This window comes from Leptodactylus fuscus, chromosome 5 (assembly GCF_031893055.1).
Source record: "Leptodactylus fuscus isolate aLepFus1 chromosome 5, aLepFus1.hap2, whole genome shotgun sequence".
Classification (NCBI taxonomy): Eukaryota; Metazoa; Chordata; class Amphibia; order Anura; family Leptodactylidae; genus Leptodactylus; species Leptodactylus fuscus.
Genome location: NC_134269.1, coordinates 31,034,529 through 31,057,786, shown reverse-complemented (window position 1 = coordinate 31,057,786; position 23,258 = coordinate 31,034,529). Strand labels below are relative to the sequence as shown.

Sequence of the window (23,258 nt, the reverse complement as noted above, 5' to 3'; positions counted from 1 at the left end):
AACAATCAGCCAATGGGGTGCAAAGGTAGAAATCGGATTTGCGCCTGCGCTGTGGGATCGCTGAGGTCAGGGAGTGATCAGCTGGGTTGAGTGCAGTGTGTGCACTTCTATGGGAGAAGTGAGACAGAGGCGGGACGTAGGGATCATCACCATCATCATCCTCCTGAGTCCTCCTAGGGAGGGGAGAGAGGGGATCATCCAGCAAAAGAGGAAGTGAGGCTGGAGATAAGTTTTGGGGGGGATCAGCTGGAAGAATAGAGTGCTGCAGAGTATGAGACGTGCAGTGCAGTGATTGCAGCTCTGGAGGACAGGGTGCTGCACTATGCATCAGTGATCTGGAGGGGGGGACAGGTAGTATATATATATATATATATAGATACAGTATACAGACATCAGCTGTAACCACATTGCCATGACTGCCAGCCTCTACCCTGGGATTGTCCTGCTCATCACCTGCTCCCTGGTCCTGGGTAAGCACTCTCTTCTATCTGTCCACCTCTATATAGTGCTATGTCACTGTACTATGTAAAGTTCTGCCACTCTCTGCTATACTTTATGTATTCATTCTTCATATGTATCATCCCAGTTCACTGTCATTGAATGGCTTAATTCTTGTTTACACCCAAAAGCCCAGCTGAGGGTCTGTTACAATGTATTCCACAATAACACATCAGTAGAAGAAACTTTTTTTTTCCTGTTCTGCTACTTTGTTACATTTTTCCCGCATTGAAACCTTCCATACTGGCTGTCATTGTAACAAACCATCAGCTCTGAGAGCTCTTGATGTAATCGGTGGGGTCACACTTATGTTATAGAGGGCTTTATCCATGAATAAAACCACAGGATAGGGGATAGGTGTCTGATCACTGGGGTCTGACCATTGGCTCCCCACCATCATCCGAAGAGAATGGAATGGAGCAGTGGTAAGCAAGTTTGAGAATTCTTTCATTCTCTTCTACGGGGCTGATCTAAAGGGATATTCCAGGACTTACATATTGATGGCGTATACTTAGAATAAGTTATCAATATGCGATCGGTGGGGGCCCCTGCTCCAATCAGCAGTCTGAAGAGGTTGCGACGCTTGCCTTTACCCTGTGTGATGATGTCATATTCATTGGTCACGTGGTACATCAGCAGCTCAGTCCCATTCAAGTAAATGGGGGTGAGCTGCAATGCCAGTCGCAGCCCTTACAAGCTGTGTCAAGGCCTCAGCAGTCACATGAGTGCTGCAGTCACTATAGTCAGCTGATCAGTGTGGTATCCTGGGTGTTGGGTCCACACCAATCACATATTTAGATAAGTCATCCATATGTATGTCCTATAAACCCCTTTAATGGCAGTCTACTGGCATAGTAGTGATTGGAAAGCCCGCACACCACTGCTCTATATACACATTGGGTTCAGTGTCCCCCCTTTTTCATGATGCTGGGGATCCCAGTGATCAGAAACGTATTGCTTATCCTGTGGCTGTGATTCCCTGGCTATTGTAGAACTACAACCCCCAGGATTCAGGTCATGCAGCCTTCTGTTTACTGCGTTCATATGATTATCATTGCAGGTAAATAACACGTCCTGTTACAAAACTGTGTCCGCAATATGACCCGGCAAAAAATGACTGTTAATGGTCGCCATGATTTGTATGTTGCTAAAATGACAATTATTCCATATGTGTCCGTTTGTGGACTAATATAAGATTCTTCTTGGTTGTTGGCAATTAAATAGTTAATAATGTTCTCGGAAGAGACGTTTGACGCAACGTTGTCTGCATTGATTTTTATCCCTGGACGTCCACTTCCTCTTTTCTCTGGGTATACAGTATATATGTGATGATGAAAGATGGATATCTGCATACAGATGTAGCAGAGTTAACCCCAACTCCTAAACAAAAACCAATGAAAAGTTATTGGAAAAAACATTTTTTAATGACTTTATATGGGGTTTTGTTGATAAGCTATTACGGTACAGCGGTTTAACCAGTTGCAGATGTTTGGGTTAACGCTATCTGTATACATATGTAGCAGAGCTGAATTTAGCATTTAAAGGGATTGTCTTAATCGGTGCACCTCCTGTTTGTAAGGGCATAGGGATGTCATGGGTTCCTCTCAGGACAAAGCTGCTCTTACCAGTCTTAGGACCGCCGGTGGAGCGTTCTTTTTAATAGATAGGAACCAACTAAAATTGTCTGTATCTGTTATAAGTTACATTGGTTTTCAGGAGTAAATTATGATAAATTTCCTAGGCCGTGGTGACTTTTTGGATTAAAGTAGTGAGAATGGTGAAAACTAGGGTTGAGCGATCGGGAAAGATCAGATTCCGATCGGCGATCGAGTAAATTTCACGATCGCAATCGGAATTCCGACCCGATCTTTTCCAGCGGGATCGAGATCGGAGGTTGTCTCAAGATCATCTCAACCCTAAAAGTGACTTTTCCCATAGAGAAGCATTGACTAGGCTTGAGGATCGGGATCGGAAAAGATCGGATTCCAATCGGTGATCGAGCAAATTTCATGATCGAGATCGGCTGGAAAATGATCAGAAATCGGATTTTAAAATCCATCTTGAAATCTCAAGATCGGCTCAACCCTAGTGAAAACCCGTTAAAAAACACCTTTTTTTTCTTGTGCAAAAGCGGGCTTGATAATTCCTGCATGATAACAAATCTTTATGTATTAGGGTAGTAGGCCAGGGTTACATGGCAATTTTGCTACCAAAATTCGCCACAATGTCCTGCGACTCATTCCTGAGATACTGCGACCAAGGCTGTTGCCATTACTTCAAAAATGGCCTCTTTTCCAACCCCGAAAACTGGTCCTGTTCCCATAGCAGCCGAAACAGCCCAGCTGTAGTTTTTTAGAACAATATATGAAATAAAAGCAGTATTGGGATTGGTTGCTTGGCGTGCCATTACTCGGGGCATATATTCAATTGTCTGCTCATAATACCCTTGTGTGGCACCCGCACTTGGGGTACATGCCCCCATCCTGGCTGTGACCCTGTGTTCCTCTGTCAGAATAGTTTTTATACGTGTGGCCTAGTTATCTTAGGAGAAGCCTCAGGGTTTCCATAGTAAACAATGAGATTTCAGCTTGTATCTTCTTGGACCTTATTTTGAAATGAAAGTAATAATCTGATTGGTTGCAGACAAAGGCGAATCTCGTGCTCAGTAAATCTGTTCCTTTAACACACCCTAAAGGCCGACGTACATCAAACTGATCCAAAAGTGGTTAATGCGCAAATCTGATGAAACAACTGATGCCCCCCTATATGTTCTCTTTATGGGTACATGGACACGACCGCGGGCAGTGAAAAACATAACCGATGGCACATGGATAGCGTCCCGGCACTGTCCGTGCTTTCCACAAACTCATACGCTTGAATGAAGGAGTCTGGAAAGGAATAGGATTTGCCCTGAGTCCTGAGGCCCACACATGAAAATCCTAGTCGTGTGCATGGGGCCATAGAGATAAACGGATCAGTGTGCGGGTTGTTGGCGTCGATGATCCACCTATATTCAGCAAATTGCTGCTGTTGATGGTTTGCCTGCTCCGGCATTTTTGTAGCTCTCAAGCTGTCCTGCTGCTGAACTTGCTCCTCACGCATTGCCTGTGATTGTTCTGGCATCTCAGCAGCTCGCTGGTACGCCATATAATGAGCGTGTTGTTGGTGTTGATGATCTGCCTGCTCCGGCGTTTTGACAGCTGTCAAGCTGGCCTGCCGTTGAACCTGTTTCTCGCAGTGTGCCTGTGATTGTTCTGGAATCTCAGCAGCTCACTGGGACGTCATATAATGAGCGTGTTGTTGGCGTCGATGATCCCCCTCAGCTCCGCTTGAGGCAAACTCTGCTGACGTCTGGCTACTTTCATAGCTCTTGTTGTTTGCGACAAATTAGATTTTCTTTTTCCAGGCATGTTTAAAATTGCCAAACTGCCAATTTGGATTAAAGGCGTTTTTCCATCCAGTTTGTCAGCACTGCCTGGAGCAGATCAGATAATATGCAAATACATCTACACAATCCACTGAGGGTTAGCTGAGTGTTTACATAGAGAGATAACAGACCTGGCTTTATCAGAAGCTGAGATAAGCTGCTGCAAGAGCAGTGTAATGTAGTATGTGAACATAAATTCATAACAGTCGTGAAGCCATGTCATTTACCAATCCACTGAGAGTTAGCTGAGTGTTTACACAGAGAGATAACAGTCCTGGCTGAGATAAGCTGCTGCAAGAGCTGTGTAATATAGTATGTGAACATAAATTCATAACAGTCGTGAAGCCATGTCATTTACCGGGATAAAAAGAAGCCTTGTTAATCCAGGTTACAATCTATCTATGTGCCAAATTGCGTGATTGAGGAACAAACACACAAACTTTCACATTTATATTATTAGTAGGATAGGATAGGAAGGATAGGATAGGATAGTATTAGTAGGATATAGGCTATCTAGCAGCTTGACACACCCCATTATAACTCATGACGGTGCATTTGGCACATTGCTATGACCGAATGAACAAAGCTTTACCAAATGACAACCAATATGGCAGCCATCACCTCTTGACATGTCGATGCCTTAAGATTAGAGATGAGCGAGTACTGTTCGGATCAGCCGATCCGAACAGCACGCTCCATAGAAATGAATGTATGCACCTGGTACCTCCGCTTTCACGGCGGCCGGCCGCTTAACCCCCGCGTGCCGGCTACGTCCATTCATTTCTATGCGAGCGTGCTGTTCGGATCGGCTGATCCAAACAGTACTCGCTCATCTCTACTTAAGATCAGCTACTGCAACGATGAACGTGATAAAGCATGTTCTTGTTTTCTCCTCTGTCCATGTCAAAATATTCTAAAGGTAGTATCGCATCCGCCTAGTATGAGAGGTACTTTACCTCTTAAAGGGAACGCGTCACCAGAAAATGACCTTATTTGTTAAACATATCTTTTTGAGAATATTTGCAATTTTCTATTCTTTCTTTCTTTCTCATACGTACCATATTCCGCAGCATTTTACAGACATTGTCAATCCCTGTCCCATACAGGGCTCACAATCTAAATTCTATCACTATCTCTATAGAGATTTGGAGGAAACCCACTGGGAGAACATACAAAATCCTTGAAGATGTTGTTCTTGGTATTTTTTGAAAAAATAAGTATTGTATCCTGCAATTTTCACTCTGGCTACTAAGGCTAATAATAGATTGACACTTATCAGTACTGTAAGGGTTTAAAAAGATAGTACTTCTACAGATAAGGCTAAGTTCATATCTGCACTATAGAAACTGCCAGAAATTGGAAGACTTTTCTTTCCACTGGTAAGTATAAAAATGTCGGACCCCATTATGGTCTATGGGCTCCGTCGGTGTCTGTGGGTAACTGAGGTTTTAGCAATCCGACTCTCTATCGTTCAGGTCCCCCGGTGAACCTGAATGACAGAGACACGTGCAGATGTGGACCTAGCCTAACACCACATGGCACTTCTCATTACATCCAGTCCTGACAATAGATGATGTATCCCCCTCCCAGCACAGAGCATGTCTGGGAAGACTCTCCCATAGACGTCAATGAGTCAGCTCCAGACTATTGCTGCCTGCGGCCATAAGTCTGCTGTAAAGTATATCAATAAATGCTGTTAAATGAGCAAAGGCAGACAAGATGGCCGCCCCCTTAATCATGTACAGAAAATAGAAAAAATAAAAAACTATTAGAAAAAAAGTAATGCCTGTCATTACCTAACTATACTAAATACCCAAAGTGTTGATGCACTCCAATGGGTAGACATATATGGGTTCCTGTCTAGGTAAAGGGATTCTACCACTAAACCAACATTTTTTCTAATTACCACGTCGGAATAGCCTTAAGAAACGCTATTCGTCTCCTACCTTGCTCAGTCGCCTCCGGCCCGCCGTTCCGTAGAAATACCGTTTTACCGGTATGCAAATGAGTTTTCTCGCAGCAAAGGGGGCGGGCCCCAGCGCTCAAACGGCAATGAGGGTGTCCCCATTGCTGCCAGAGAACTGTCTCCAGCGACGCCTCCATCTTCAGCTGCAACCGCCTCTTCTGTCTTAAGTCTGGGTCAAACTGCGACGCCTGCGCAGTCGACTCTACCAGTGAGACACAAGTAGAGTCGCCAATTTTGGGCGACTCCCAAAAATGGCGGCTCTACTTGTGTCTCACTGGTAGAGCCGACTGCGCAGGTGTCAGAGTTGACCCAGACGGAAGACAACGAGAGAAGGGGAGGATGCAGCTGAAGATGGAGGCGTCACTGGAGACGGTTCTCTGGCAGCAATGGGGACGCCCTCATTGCTGTTTGAGTGCTGGGGCCTGCCCCCATTGCTGTGAGAGAACTCATTTGCATACCAATAAAAAACAGTATTTCTACGGAACGGCGGGCCGGAGGCGACTGAGCAAGGTAGGAGACGAATAGCCTTTTTTAAGGCTATTCCGACGTGGTAATTAGAAAAAAATGTTGGTTTAGTGATAGAATCCCTTTAAAGGGATATGTCGGTTTCTTTTATGAAGATTTTTTTTTTTTTCTAATAAAAGTCTTATAATTTTCCAATATACTTTGTGTATCATTGTCTCATGGTTTTCAAGATATCTGCTTGTTGTCATTGAAAAGGAAACTTCATTGTTTAGTCCTAGCGCAAAGAAATCCGTCCTGGTCATGTGATGGGCGCACAGGAAAATTTCATTACCCATCTTTATGTAAAGAATAACCTTCATCGCTGAAACCAGAATATCCCTTTAAGTGGTGATACCCTTTCTGATTCATGCTAGTGTTCGGGTTTCTGTCGTACAGGTACGCAAGACGGAAACTTTGCCCGCTTTAAAAGCGGATACACGCAGAAACCTACGGACCCCATAGACGATAATGGGGTCCGAATGGGTTTCCACCAATTTTATACTGAAACCGGCGGAGAGAAAAATCCTCTCTGTGCAGATATTTCAGCGGAATCGCCTATGGCGACTCCAACACTAGTGTGAATTCAGCTTTAGACCAATAGAAATGCTTATATTGGTAGTCACCCAGCTTATGTAATATGTTTGCGGCGTGGCACTCCGTTATCAGCTGGTACTTTCCTTATCTATATACCTAGTGACCCATGAGCTGTAAATACGTCATATAAAGATTAGTTCCTCTAAGCATAATAACTTTATAAATTTATTTCAGAGGATAAGATAAACACATTTACATAGATATTTCTCCAGACCTACCTGCGTGTTTTAGGGGAATAACTTGCCACCAGACTATTGACCTAGTCATTAAAGGGATCCTATTATTAAAACTCTATTTTTTTTCTCACTAACACGTAGGAATAGCCTTAAGAAAGGCTATTCTTCTCCTACCTTTAGATGTCTTCTCCGCACCGCCGTTCCGTAGAAATCCCGGTTTTCGCCAGTATGCAAATGAGTTCTCTCGCAGCACTGGGGGCGGGCCCAGTGCTGCGAAAGAACTCTCCAAAGCCGCCTCCATCTTCTTCAGGAACGTCCTCTTCATGCATCTTCTTCCGGCACAGGCTTCAAACTTCTAGGCCTCGGGACTAGGGCAAAGCCATCTGCATGTGCCCGTCGGCCACAAGTAAATGGCTGCTTACAATACTGTGTAAGCCCCCAGTGCTGTTTGAGCACTGTGGCCTGCCTCCAGTGCTGCGAGAGAACTCATTTGCATACCGATGAAAAACGGGATTTATACCGAACGGCAACGCGGCGAAGACATCTAAAGGCAGGATAAGAATAGCCTTTCTTAATGCTATTCCGATGTGTTAGTGAGAAAAAATTGACATAAGTTGTTTATTGAAAATTAGTACGGCAAATGTGACAGTCACCAAAATGAATGTCCACTGGAGCTGGTCAGTAGGTCTGGATATGTGGTCGGTGTTTCTGTAGTAGTGGTTAGAGAGGGTTAATATACGTGTGCCATCTGTATACTGTGTTAATGAATGTACTTACTGTACTTGCCATATGTGCGTCTTATTGTAGCTTAGCACTATTCATTTCAATGAAGTTGGACTGCAGTACCAGACAGAGTCCATGGATAGGTGTGGCGCTGTTCCTGAATTAAATCACCCATGTTGTTGTTATTGTAGACAACCCATTCAACACTGTGTTTAGGATCAGTATGACCCATAGCAGTGATTCCAGTGAACTGCAGGGCCGCTCGTCCACAAGCAGCTGCTAGAACAGATGATCTGTGCGGGATACAGGTTTTGGTCCCCGACAGATCACATATTGATAACCTATTCTGTGGATAGGTCATCAGTATGAAAATTTGATTTGGGGCTGAGAAAAAGCCCTTTAATGGATACAATAGCAGGCATTAAAGGGGTATTCCCATGACGCTTCTTCACTAACCTGCAGGCTGTTGTGCTCTCTTCACTTCCTGCTTTTCTCAGCACATAGGTGGATGGGGTTTTACTTGCACGGGATTGGTTGTAAATGAATTACCACAGTGTGAAGCTGATGTAGCAGAGCTGGATTTGAGTCAGTTTGCATTACATACAGAGGTAACGGACTCCCTATCTCAGCCCTTATCAGCCAAATTCTATTAAACCGACTGATAAGAGCTCAGAGCTCTCACCTCCCCTATCTGAGAAGCTCCGCTACTTATCAGACACAAACAGCTCAGAGCTGCTCCCAGCCCCTCCGTCCCCCCCCCCTGAGAGCAGGCAGCTAAAGCACTTGACAAATAAGCAGATAATCCCAAGGGCCATAGAAACGGAGTGTAAAAAATGAAGTGAATAAATCAAGATAGCGGCCAAACAAAGCAGTTTTGATAAAGCAATGTATTTAGGAAAAGTTTAAAGCCACATAAACTAGCAGTATAGATAGGATCCTTGTGATGGGGCAACCCCTTTAAGCATGGCGGTTATATGGCTTAATGGTTACACAGTGTATTAATGTCACAGAGCTTAGCAGTTGTAGTCCTCAGATAAGCGCACAATGTCATAGTCAGTCTCTGGTGGGCATACCTTATGGGCACACAGTATAATGGTTATGATAACAGAGCTTGTCGGGGCATTGTGGATTGGCCCAACCTGTGTCTGCTTATAACCAGCTTTATTCTCTAGGCAGAGGTGTAACTTGAAGCTCCTGGGCCCAAATGCACAATATGTAATGTGGCCTCGCTTGCCATGTGTTATCTATAATACTGATATTGTTTTATTTTGTAGAACAGCCTATTGGGCCCCTTGAAACTCAATGCCTGGTAGCGATTGCCAGCTCTGCACCCCACCTAGCTACAGTCCATCTCTAGAGTGTCCTTCTGACCAAGGTACACATACTCTCTAGGACAGGGGTAGGGAACGTACGGCTCGCCAGCTGTTGCAAAACTACAACTCCCAGCATGCATACTTGCTCTGCTGTTCTTGGAACTCCCATATAAGTGATTGGAGCATGATGGGAGTTGTAGTTTCACAGCAGCTGGAGAGCCGAAGGTTCCCTATCCCTGCTCTAGGATGTGGTATGGAATGGTTTGCATTTCCTCCAGGAATACCTCTGGTGAAAGCCTTCCACCATCATGGCACAAAAACATGCCATGGTCTTTGGGAGTCAGATGCTCTTCCTGGCACTCAATAACAATGATGTTCCTCTTCTGACTAGAGTAGTGCTATCCGTAGATGAATTTCCTGACCTTGTCCACCAAGGATAAATTACAATAGAAACCATTGATGTACACGGAACACAACACATTGTAATGTGCATCTGGAAATAAATAGAAAAGCAAACAGAAGCTTAAGAAAACCTGAAACCTGACCGGTTGTGCCGGATACCGCCCTACTGAATCCATACAAGTTTCTGTATTCCATTGAGTGGGGCTCGGAAGGATTCAATGTTTTATTGCACCTTGACCAGTGAGTATAATGGCGATTTTATTGGTTGTTCCACAACATTTTGAAGGCCGGTAAGATGGCATTGTCTGGCCCCTTTAGTACTGAGCCATGTGCGGGTTTATTCTTTGCTAAGTAGTTATACATATTTAATTATTTACTAAGAATACTTTGGAAATGACTTGCACATTTTATTTCCTTTGTTCCTGTTTTGGAGAAGACGTGTAGTCAGCCTTTTTATTTCCAACTATAGAAGCAGATAGATAGATGTGGAGAATATCATGTCATATTGGCGCAGTACAGCACCCTGCTTGTGTCCCAAATCACCCTTTGGGTTATAACGTAAACTGCAGCTCCATTAAAAATAAAAAAGCTTCATACTTGCCTAGAGATGAGTCTTATCGGACTTCTCTCTGGTGCTCTCAGTGCCTGCGCTTCTCTTCAGTGAAGCTGGAGCTATACACCCCAACTCCATTGCGCATGCACCTCAGGTCCGCACATGCGCACTGCGGGCAAGGTGTATTCCTCTGGCTTCAGTGAAAAACTGGTCCAGTACAGGCAGTCCACGCGATTGGTGAGTATAAAGCTTTATTATTTTTACTGCGGTCGCGGATAACTTATAACAGGCCGATTTGAGACACAACCCTTAGTCCATAGGGTTTACAGTCCTAAATCGCCCTGACAGGTCACCTTTAAGTCTCCCCAAACAAGAGGTGTACTTAAAGGGATCCAATCACTCAGATATGATTTTTTCTAAGTACCACGTCGGAATAGCCTTAAGAAAGGCTATTCGTCTCCTACCTTTCACCGTCTTCTCCGCGCCGCCGTTCGCCTACAATCCCGGTTCTTGTCGGTATGCTAATGAGCTCTCTCGCAGCATTGGGGGTGGCCCCAGTGATCAGACAGCTTTAGGAGCGTCCCTAATGCTGCGAGAGAGCTCTCTTCAGCGCCGCCTCCTCTTCTTCAGCAGTGTCATCTTCCTCCTATTCTTCCGGCGGTGGGTTGTAACTTCTAAGGCCTCGGGCCTTGGGCGGAGCAGTCTGTGCATGCCCACAGGCCATGAGAAAATGGCCGCTTGCACTGTATTGGAAGTGGCCATTTTCTTGTTGCTTGTGGGCATGCGCAGACTGCCCTGCCCAAGGCCCGAGGCCTTAGAAGTTACAACCCACTGCTGGAAGAATTAGCATACCGTCAAGAACCGGGATTGTAGGCGAACGGCGTCGTGGAAAAGACGACGAAAGGTAGGAGACAAATAGCCTTTCTTAAGGCTATTCCGACGTGGTACTTAGGAAAAATCATGTCTGAGTGATGGGATCCCTTTAAAACTTGTATTCGGTGGCAAGGCTATAGGGCAGTCGGAATTGGGACCAATTTTGGGTGGTGTCGGGGGAAAAAAAAGTGACAGACTTTGGCTTCAAAATAGAATAATTGATTATTGTGAATTCTATTATAGACTGATTAATATTGTACAATTAATGAAGTGTTTGCAGTTGTTACATAGTTACTTTCATCGGAATTCAGTCACTGGCTTTTTATTGGATTTGAGGATTCGGAGTCTGGCTGTGCAAAATAGAGAAGTTGTAGTCAGTGGTTTGGCCAACCAACTCCACAGCCCTTGTTCAGAGGTTGCAGATGGACCCGGCACCAAAGGCCCTTCTGTCACTTTAAAAGGGTTTCCTGCTTTTTTTTTAATATCTGAAGTGAATGAAAGCAGAGCTGTGGTAATGTTGTACTGTTTCTGCTTCCAGCTCTGCACACTGTATAGTACCATGAGCAGCAGCGCTTGCAATGAGCTGATCAGTGGGGTGACTGGGAATCAGCGCACACTGCCATGATATTTATAACCTATCCTGAGGATAGGCCAACAGGAAAACGCACAGCAAAGGCCTTTAAAAATACACCTATATTCTAAATGTCATGTGGTAGCTGGGGGCTGTAAAGGTTATATATTGGGGCCCAGTAGCTTTGATTTGTTCCATATACACCAACATAATTATAAAATGTACATAAAATATTCTGATACACGTTATACCCCAATACTGCTATACATTGCCTAAATACAGTACCCAAATATTACTGCCATATAGTACCCCTATAATACTACCATATATTTCCTGCACAATATTGCTATACAGTGCCTAAATAGTACCTCCTTACAGTACCTAAATAATACTACCATGTAGTGCCCCTATAACACTATCATATATTTCCTGCACAATACTACTATACAGTTCCTAAATAGTACCTCCATACAGTGCCAAAATAATACTACTGCTGTTCAGTGTTGAAATAATACCCACATAGAACACCTAAAGTCCCTAGTAGTAAGTCTGTGTAATAATACCGCCAGACCACATCTAAAAGTCTAAAGTCCATAGTGAATTTAGTGTAATAATACCTCCATACCGTTCTTAAACCCCTTGTGAACCCCTTGAAATGTGATCCCTGGGTCGCTGCCCATGATGTCACCTCTAACACCATCCCAGGTTATGTTTCTGAATATGATTGTATAGTAGATGTATTATCACACATTTATACAGATTTATGATCCTATATGAAACAATGGTCTTGTCATTCTTGTCTTAAGAGGATTAGATGGATTTTTCCCATGTCTACATAACCCGCTATGTAGTTAACAGCAGGGAGTGCGTTCATCCTCCTACAGTACAGGAAGTTATGACATCCCAGACCCTGATTCCCATGTCATCTGTACGACACGGTAGTATATGATGTGTATGTACAGTATTCCCACTAGGACTGTAAGGCCACTGCCGCCAGAATATGAATTCACTTGGAAGCCATATACTACCAGGTATTGGCTTGTGTTCAGACTGTGCGGTAAAGGCTGTAGCGCGATTTCTTCTGAATGAGGCTTTAAAATGAATGGGAGGAAACAAAGCAGAAAAAATATTTGTCGTATGTGAGGCTTTATGCTAATTACTGGAATATGTTTTATAGCTTTTACCCGCGACTTCGTCTGCGGTGATTTGAGAATTGGGCGGACACAGACGTGTGAAACTGTAAAAGTGCTTTAAAAAGTTTGGTGGGATAGCAAATGTGATGTGTTATATTGTGTATGTAGTGATACAGACAATGTGATGTGTTATATAGTGGAAAGCTATATGTAATATGTGAGTGAGTAGAGTGAGGGCTACTCCTGAGGTGACAGTAAGGAGTGTGCAGGCAGGTTGAGGCAGGAAATGCCAGGCAGTGTGTGCGAGTCTATAGCTGGGGCTAGGAGTCCTGCTTTTGGGAGTCTCCTGCTAGGAAGCCGAAAACTATGTTTGTGGAAAATTGCACGCAAATCCATCCAGGCGTTTTAGCATGATTGAGGAACAAACATCCAAACTCACAAACTTTCACACTTATAATATTAGTAGGATAATAATGCATATTAGGGCAGATATTTGGTATGCCCTTATAGATACCTGTGTCTGTGCACAATGTATTTGCATATAGAAATTCAGTTTTTCTAATTCCTCCTCCTTGCTATTCATCTCTGGTTTGCAACATGTCTGCAGGACAAATATAACAGACTAGCCTCTGCCCGCAACTTCGTCTGAGGGTTGTGGCGTTGATGATCTGCCTATATTCAGCTAATTACTGCCGTCGATGGTTTGCCTGTTCCAGCATTTCGCCAACTGTCATGCTGTCCTGCTGCTGAACTTGTTCCTCCACCGTGCCTGTGATTGTTCCAGCATCTCAGCAGTTTGCCGGGACGCAATATAATGAGCGTGTTGTTGGTGTTGATGATCCTCCTGCTCCGGCGTTTTAATAGCTGTCAAGCTGGCCTGCTGCTGAACTCATTCCTCCACCATGCCTGTGATTGTTCTGGCATCTCAGCAGCTCGCTGGGACGCCATATAATGAGTGTGTTGTTGATGTTGATGATCCTCCTGCTCCGGTGTTTTGATAGCTGTCAAGCTTGCCTGTCGCTGAACTCATTCCACCACCATGCCTGTGATTGTTCCGGCATCTCAGCAGCTCTCTGGGACGCAATATAATGAGCGTGGTGTTAGTGTTGATGATCCTCCTGCTCCGGCGTTTTGATAGCTGTCAAGCTGGCCTGCCACTGAACTCGTTCCTTGTGCTGTGCCTGTGATTGTTCTGGCAGCTCACTGCGATGCCATATAATGAGCGTGTTGTTGGCGTCGATGATCCCCCTCAGCTCCGCTTGAGGAGAACTTGATTTCTGGCTACCTTCATAGCTCTTGTTGTTTGCGACAAATTAGATTTTCTTTTTCCAGGCATGTTTAAAATTGGCAAACTGCCATGTCAGTTTGTCAGCACTGCCTGGAGAAGATCAAATAATATGCAAATGCATGTACAAAATCCACTGAGGGTTAGCGTTTGTTTACTTTGATAGATAACAGACCTGGCTGAGATAAGTTGCTGCCAAGAGCTTTTTAATATAGAATGTGAAACTATCTATGTGCCAAATTTCATTCAAATCCGTTCAGCCGTTTTTGCGTGATTGAGGAACAAACATCCAAACAGTAATACTGTGCCGATGCAAAGTCTGCTAGCGCAACGCTTCATGCCAAGGGTCTGGTGTAAGTCGTCAGTGCCTGATACAACATCAGAATAGAGGAGTTGCATACATATCAGTGAGACGCCCAAGAAAATATTGTGAAAAAATTAACAAGGATCTTTATTGGCACAAAATGTGGATTGAAAACAGCTAAAACCAAAAGGCCGCTCTATTCGAACCTTCAATACCAAATAAATATACAATAAAGTGTAAACTTTTGGACAACTTTTTATTTTCTGGAAGTATTTGTATCATATATTTTATAATATATTTTATTAATGCATTTTGGCTCCTTTCAGTGAAATCCTGCATTTTTTGACGCTTTCCATTGTTTCTGTATTGAGAGCTGTTCCCCCCTCTCACTGAATGTTACTGTGTATGGAGTACGGGGCTGTGTAAGGGCTCGTTCACTCGGGGGTCAGTGGGGTGGATTTTGGCACCAAGAGTGACGCGGGGAGCCGCGTCACTCTCAGGTCAAAACCTGCCTGCCACAACCGTCGCAGTCGCGGCTTCCCCCTCCGGAGTCGGCTCAAATGAATGCGCCAACCGCACAGGTTGCTGCCGCCAGGCGGAAGCTGCGGCTCAGTGAGCCGCAGAAGCCGCCTGAAGAAAAAGGAACGCTAGTGGTCTCCATAGACCACCATTGTATGGAGGCGGATTTTGAGGCGAAATACGCTGTCAAAATCTGCCTCCTTGCCCCTGTGTGAACTAGCCCTAAGAGGTAGAGAAAGTGAAGGTACATTGAAAATGAAGGTTCCCGTCTCCAGAACAGGCGGTTCCCGAACCCCAGTCTTGCAGCTGCATCGAAGGGAGAGAAGGATGCGCACATGTGGGTTTCTCCATTCACTTTTACAGGAGTTCCACAAATAGCCAAGATGGCGGCAGACAGGTGAATGGAGAGACCAATGTGCTGCCGTCTTCTCCTTCAATGTTGCTACAAGACAGTGAACAGGGGACGCCCATTCTCAGGACAGAGATGGGATCCTCATCTATTGCCATTTCTGGGATATCCCGTGGGTATAGTCGTATGTTCTTGGGACACGCCTCACTATATTCAGAATGAAGTCAGTGAATGGCCATAGTCTTGTTTACATCCAGAGACTAAAATCTACTTGAGCTAGTCCTGCTCATACAGCTGCTCTGCTTGTTACAGTCACATAATCAGGTTTTCATTCACTGACAGCAAGTCCCTGCAGTGTAATCTCAGCTCTATGTCTTGAAGCTTCAGGCAGCGCCTCCATCTGGTTTACACACAACCGTCTGTTCCGTCATTGCGTCACACATTTGTTTGTCCCGTGTTCCCAGACTGATCTCGTGGTTTGGTTACTACTGGGAGAAAGTTGGTTTCCTGCCCAGATAACATAAATATTTCTTACATCCCGGAACAAGACAGACTGAAAACATTTCCCAAAAAAAGTGAAACCTCTTGGCCAGCCCAGAACGGCTGCTTCCTGAGGAGGAGATGGTGAGAGCGAGGCCAAGACGTAGCACATGATGTGCCCATCATCTTTATTACCCAAAATAGTTGTGAGCCCAGGGGCAATAACCACCCCCCTAATCTGACCCAGGTTAGGTCTAATATGAGTATAGGAACCAGCTAGACACTGTAGTAAGTGAGTTCATGTAAATCTATTGAGGGACATCTCAGGCGCTAGAAGGATCCGGGACAGAAAAGAGTAGCGTAAGAGGATGACGATGAGACATCCAGGAAACTTGTGCAATACTGGACTTGGGTTACTCCTTATAATCTCATTGCAAATAATAAGGCGCGTTATATTAAAGGGAACCTGGCACATTGCTATCTACAGGCAGATTGTAGTAGAATTGGGGCATGGATCTGATCCTTTCGAGGCCCCATAGTTAGGGCCACTTTAACCATAGGACCGGGCTCTTTGGTAGTAGGGGCCCCCTTGGGACATCGGGACAGTCCTGCATTTAGAATTCTGTCATACTGGTCTGGGCCGCCCTGATACTTCACAGCTCCAGCTCACCTGTGCCCTGAGTGTGCAGATCAGTGGAGTACAATGGTGATGCCGGGGGCTGTCAGCTTCCTGCTTCACCATTCTGGCGCTCCACTGTCTCTGCTCCCAGTGTACTGCTCTGGAGCATAAGATGTGATGCAGTCATGTCACTTACAGCGCACTTGTTGCTTCCTGAAGTGCCTGCAGGGGAATGGAGATTATTAAGTGGGTTTTTTTTTGTTTGTTTTTTCTGTATTTGATTGATACTGAGGTAGGACAACCTGGAAAGTAGACATGATATAGTAGTGGCAGGCAACCTGCAAAAGGGACAGTATACTGTGGAGGCAATTGCAGGGGCACATTTTAGTATAATATCTGAGGGAGGTGGGACAGCTTAATTTATGAGGGGTTACTGGGGGGAGGACCTGTTAATGTCTGACATTTCATAGTGTGATGGGCCACTAGGGGGCATTATACTGTATGAGGGCCGCTAATAGGCATTATAGCATGTGGGAGCCACTGACGGGACATTATAATTTGTGTGTTTCAGGGGTGGTGTTTGGGAGGCCCATTGATGAAACCTTTGCACTGGGCTCACCAATTTTTTAATACGGCCCTGCCCATAGTATCCGCTTGGTAACATGTAAGGGTCCGTTTGGCTCGGACTAGCGGAGCTGCTAAAAATGGATAATGATCGCAAATGCTAAGGGTTTTTTGTTTTTTTTTGTTTTTTTCCATTTAAAAGAAGTCATTTCCTGGTGACACATTCCTTTCTGACACAAAACCCTAGAATCTGCAAGAAATAAAAAAGAAAAGTTTATTTTAGGCAATTTTCTTAAGTATTATGGAAATACATAGAATGTCATGCCCTTTCTTATATCCTGGTTGAACTTGTGGCCTTATGTTTTTTCAGCCGTACTAATTTTGTGATGATGATGATGATGATTATTATTATTATTATATTTTTATTTTATTTTAATTTTTTTTAAAAAGAACAAGTTCCTCTTGCTGCTTGTGTTCTGTCCTTCCACCATAGATGGGACTATCGTGGCTGAGGCTCTCTATGGCGCTATAAAAACTGTTGATAGATTTTGGATGTCCTCTCACCCCACCCCCGCACCCACCCCTCTTTCCCAATTCTCCAATACTGCCCCTCACAAAAATGGTTCTACAAGCATAGGGACTTGGAGAAAAAAATTTCTGAACCTCTGTTAATTAGCTGGCGGGATTCTTCCTTCACCCTCTACTACCAACTATGTTGCGGTGCTGCAGGATTAATAAATGGGCCCTCTCCTAAGAGACTGATATTAGAGGTGCTGCCTTGACCCCAGGAGGTGGACTGGATTTTGGGTGCTCCAGTTGTGGAAATATTATAGGGCCTGTTTTTTTTGTTTTTTTTCCACAACTTTTTGCACCTTATGCTTATATATTTTGAAGACGTACTGAGAGGTCGTGAGATTTCGGCCTTGCGTGGCCTCCTTTTTCCTGTTCCATATATTGATACCCTCCTGTATGTCCTCTGCACTCATCCTAAATAAAGCTGTTGATTAAAATAAAGGGATTGTCCAGGGTTAGAAAAACATGGCGGCCACCTTCTTTGCACAGGCTGTCCTTGGTATTGCAGCCTAGCCCAATTCACATCAATAGAACGGAGTTGCAATAGAAGACACTACATATAGACAGGTGTGGTGCTGTTTTTGGAATAAAGTAATGTTTTTCTAATTCTGCATGGCCCCTTTAACTATAAGTATGATTTATGTATCCTGTTTATAGCACATCCGCTTTTATATTAACTGTCAGTGTATTTGACAAGTCAGAAAACCATATGGCGGAAAAACACTAATGCGATCGCAGGCCAAGACGTACTGCGCTGTAAAATCGGTGACCTACGGATTCCTTGGCTGCCTTGGTTGTTGACCGAGTGCCTGTCGGAACATTCGGAGCGTCTTCAGTCATCGAAATGCTTTTGTTTAGTGAGGCGGCAGTGTTAGGAGCCAGAGATCTGACCGTTGTGGTAGGACAGGGTGTGCCCCGTTAGTTCTCCGTACAGGAGCGGGGTCAAATCTCACTAATGTGGACAATGGCTTTTTTATTTACCTGCCCTTGTCTGTTAACACCAGCCTGAAGAAGGATGAAATCTTATTCCTCTCTGTAATGGCTCTCTGCTAGGTAGATAAGGAAGGAATTTACTGCTATGTGACTATGGCCAACGAACAAGGATCCTTCACCTGAGTTAAAGGGGTTCTCCAAGAAAATAAAAACTAAAAAAATATTAGGGTATCTGCATGAATAGCTATGGGCAAGAGCTTGTTTTGACTCTAGGGGTATGAGTGTTTAAAAAAAAAAATAAAAAAAAAATGGCTGCCACTACTTTTCTGTATCTAAATTGGATTACTGCAGACGGAGTAGGGACGGAACTTAAAGGGATTCTATCATTAAAACAATATTTTTTCTCACTAACACATAGTAATAACCTTAGGAAAGGCTATTCTTCTCCTACCTTTAGATGTCTTCCTTCCACACCATTCTGTAGAAATCCGTGTTTTCTTCGGTATGCAAATGAGTTCTCTCGCAGCACTGGGGACAGGCCCCAGCGCTCAAACAGCACTGGAGGCATCCCCAATGCTGCGAGAGAACTCTCCAGCACCGCCTTCTTCTGGAACGGCCTCTCTGCGCATCTTCTTCCTACGCTGGCTTCAAACTTCTAGGCATGCACAGTCAGCTTTTCCATTGGGCCTCAGGCAGAGCCGAATGCACATGTGCGCGGCCATTTTCTTGTGGCCGCTTACCCCAGCTTATGCGCAGTCGCAGTGCGCAGAAAATGGCCACCTACACCAGGCGGGCATGCACAATCTGCTCTGAAGAAGCCAGTGGCGGAAGAAGATGCGCAGAGAGGCCGTTCCAGAAGAAGATAGAAGCGTCGCAGGACAGTTCTCTTGCAGCATTGGGGATGCCTCCAGTGCTGTGAGAGAACTCATTTGCTTACCGAAGAAAACCGGGATTTCTACCGAAGGGCGACGTGGAGAAGACATCTAAAGGTAGGAGAAGCATAGTCTTTCTTAAGGCTATTCCTTCGTGTTCTCAAGAAAAAAAATGTTGTTTTAATGATAGAATCCCATTAACAACATGGTGTCTGTACATGTTGAGTATTTTGGGGCCGCAGTGATGTGGCATTATTAATACCATGGAGGGGCCACATTGAGAGAGGCATTATACTGCGGGAGCTACAGTGAGGGGGACATTATACTGCGTGGGGTGATATTTGTATGTAAGATTCCATGCATATGAGCAAGTGTGCATGTAATGTGTGGCGTAGGACACCCCCCATCTGATATTGATATCCTTACAATAGGTCATCAGTTATTTTTAGCCCAGAAACTCCTTTTCTGAGTATACTTGTAGCTGTACGGTTCCTGCTCTCACAGTCCTGGTCATCTCCGATATTGTTTCTACAGAATATGACTCATGTAACATCCAGCATCATCTCTTAACACTGTTCCTGCCCTACAGTAATATCAGCCCTTACTCCCTCCCTTATGTAGTCACACTGTCAACGTGTCTCGAAATCGTCTTACTGTACTGTAGATAACCTTAAGATCAAAGCTTTGGGTATGGGATTGCCTGCTGTGGCTAACCTTTTACTACAGTGTAAGAGAATCCATATTACCGTATATACTCGAGTATAAGCCGACCCGAATATAAGCCGAGGCCACTAATTTTACCAAAAAAAAACTGGGAAAACTTATTGACTCGAGTATAAGCCGAGGGGGGGAGATGCAGCAGCTACTGGAAAATTTCAAAAATTAAAATGGTCGTAGTTTTTGGGTGCAGTAGATGCTGGGGAAGGGCAGGGGGTGTTTTGGTTGTCTGTCTGCCCCTTCCCTGAGTTTTTTTTTCCCACACTTGGAATTCAGCCTGGCTGACTATAGGGGATCTGCAGTGCTCCTATTAACCCCTTCCCGACAGAACAGGAGCACTGCAGATCCCCTATATTCAGTACACCGGGCACTGTCAGACACAGGGAGACCTAATGTGTATGTGTTTCATAGTACCGTATTTTACGGACTATAAGGCGCACTGGACTATAAGCCGCATTGCCCATGAGCGCCTTATAGTCCGTCTCGGTTCATATATAAGGCGCACCGGACTATAAGCTGCAGTCCGGTGCGCATTATATCTTATTGAAAGCGGCGGCAGGCAGACTTTGCCAGCGGCCGCTTAACCCCCCGCGTGCCAGCCCCGTTACAGCAGGGCTGCCGGACACTTCCTATTCATTTCTATGGGAGCCGGCATGCGAGCGCTCCCTATAGAAATGAATGTAAAAAAGCAGTCCATTCATTTCTATGGGGAGCGCTCGCATGCCTGCTCCCATAGAAATGAATAGGAAGTGTCTGGCAGCCCTGCTGTGACACCACCGTCCTGAAAGAGAACGTGAAACTTACCGAGCGGTGCAGGGTGGGCGGGCATTCAGGCCTCCTCTTCCTCCGATGTTCCGTCCTCCTCCGGCGCTCGCAAGCTGATAATGGCCAGGGCACATGCGCAGTAGAAGCATTATGCGCATGCGCCCCGGCCATTATCAGCGAGCGCCGGAGGAGAAGGACGGAACATCGGAGGCAGAGGAGGCCTGAATGCCCGCCCGCCCGCCCTGCACCGTTGGGTAAGTTTCACGTTCTCTTTCAGGACGGCGGTGTCACAGCAGGGCTGCCAGACACTTCCTATTCATTTCTATGGGAGCAGGCATGCGAGCGCTCCCCATAGAAATGAATGGACTGCTTTTTTCCATTCATTTCTATAGGGAGCGCTCGCATGCCGGCTCCCATAGAAATGAATAGGAAGTGTCCGGCAGCCCTGCTGTAACGCCGGCGTGTACGGCTGTGATACACGCCGGCGTTCGGTAGTGTGAATGCACCCTTACGGTGCCTTTTATGTATGTATGGAAGCGGCACGCAGTCTTTGCCGCCGCTTCCATCCATATATAAGCCACACCGGACTATAAGCCGCACTTACGATTTCTGAGGAAATCGTAGGTTTTTATGTGCGGCTTATAGTCCGGAAAATACGGTAATTTCCTACTTTTATATGTATTCTAGGGAAAGGAGGGATTTACAACTTTTATTTACTTTATTTTTTTATTATATTTTTTTAAAGCTTTTTTTTCCCCCCACTATTTTATGGGAGATTCTATACATTACTATGTGGCTGGTCATAGACCCCCCTCCCCAAAAAAATAATTTTTTTTTTTTTTTTTTTTGCTTGACTCGAGTATAAGCCAAGGGGGGCTTTTTCAGTACAAAAACTGTGCTGAAAAATTCGGCTTACATTCGAGTATATACGGTAATTCATATAGGAATGGATCATGGTGATATTTTGTCCGTATTTTTACAATTTTGGGGCCACAAGGTGTCACTGTTATATGATATATTTCTTTATTATTATTCCAAGCGGACCCCCCAAACGGAAACCCAAACGCAGGTGTGAACCTAGCGTCACATGTCATTTCTAATGCCTGCTGAATTCTGTAAGAAAATTCCACAATTATGTTTGTTTGGGGTTTTTGTTTGTTTTTTTCCCCAATTTTACCCCATTTGACTTTCTTTTTTTTTCTGGCTTCCCTGAATATTAAACGACACCATTATGAAATACAAGTTGTCCCGTAAAAAATAAGCCGCTGTGTGACTGTGAATGGAAAAATAGAAAAGTGACGGATTTTGGAGAAGAGGGGTAAAAAAAAAAAAAGCAAAACCTAAAAATGTAAATTTGTGGTGTCTTCGAAGGGTTAATAGGGTTAACCACCGCTATGTTCTGTCTTTGACTGGATGTGGCTAACAACCTTGACTAGATTGGCGACCCCACCTGTCGGATAGTTGGCAGCCATGGCCATCTTTATGGGCGTTCTTGGGTACTTTATACACCTGGGTATAGCTATTATTATAATTTTGGGTACAATTTAGAACGTGATTAATTATTGGCTTTGATTGTTTCCATGGTGTTTTATATAAGTAGAAGGATTTTTAATTTCATGTCCCAAATGGCAATGATTGCACAGAAGCCTTGGCACGGTGCACTCTTATGTATAACCCGTTTAACCCATGAGCGACTACGGTAAAGATATAATACAGGGGATGAAAGGAACCAAACAGATCCATCATCATTGTAAATATATAACTACTGCAGTCCCAAAGTTGTCCTGATACCCCCTGAGATGGACGGATGGGTAGAAGCTCCTGTGCTGGGGACAGTAGAGGATTACCCCCCAAAAAACGCCAATGGTTTTCTCGAATGGCCACATATTATGGACTGGTGACATTGAAGAACTCTATATCTATAATCCGCTTTGGACACCTTTTCACGTCGCGTGGTTGATAAGTCTATATATAGAGCCATCTATAAGTAGGACAGCTCTGCTGCAGGTACATCTTGGCACCGGCGAAGTTCCCCTGTGGTTGGCACCGCACTGTTATGACCTGAAGTTTATTTTTCCTCTCCTTCTGCCCATCGCTCAGACCTGTCTGCAATTTTCCAGACCGAGAGAAAATAACTTATTTAGAAATTTCCGTGACTGCAAAGAGACTGAAAGGATTATTTGTGTGCGCGGCGCTGGGTGAGAGGAGTCACAAAGGGCGTGTGGTTTGGGGTCTTAAGAGTGCGGTTCTCTACTAATCCGAGAAAGCAGGTTGTGTAAGGGGCTAAATATAAGGAGGGAAAATGAGGCCTAAGTGGGTGCAGGGGGAGAGAGGGGCAAAGCTGGGAGAGTTCACGGTAAATAATATTAGGACTAAGTGCAAAGTGAGTCACTTGTAGTTCCCATAGATTGCACATACGTCAAGCTGAATGGACTGATATGGTGGAATATGATCTGTATTACACAAAGTTTTTTTGGATGTTTTTGATCGAGCTTAGGAGTGGACCAAAACATAGGAAAATATCAAGGAAAGCTTATACTTCTCT

General features: G+C 44.6%; 1 protein-coding gene across 1 annotated transcript in view; it reads left to right on the top strand.

Moving 5' to 3' along the window:
* Positions 1-60: 60 nt before the first annotated feature.
* Positions 61-23,258, top strand: part of ADAM9 (ADAM metallopeptidase domain 9) — a 68,138-nt gene continuing 44,940 nt past the window's right edge. The window contains exon 1 of the mRNA XM_075272830.1: positions 61-470. Within this exon, the coding sequence (XP_075128931.1) occupies positions 413-470 (58 nt within the window). The 5' untranslated portion in view covers positions 61-412. The remainder of the gene's footprint in view (positions 471-23,258) is intronic.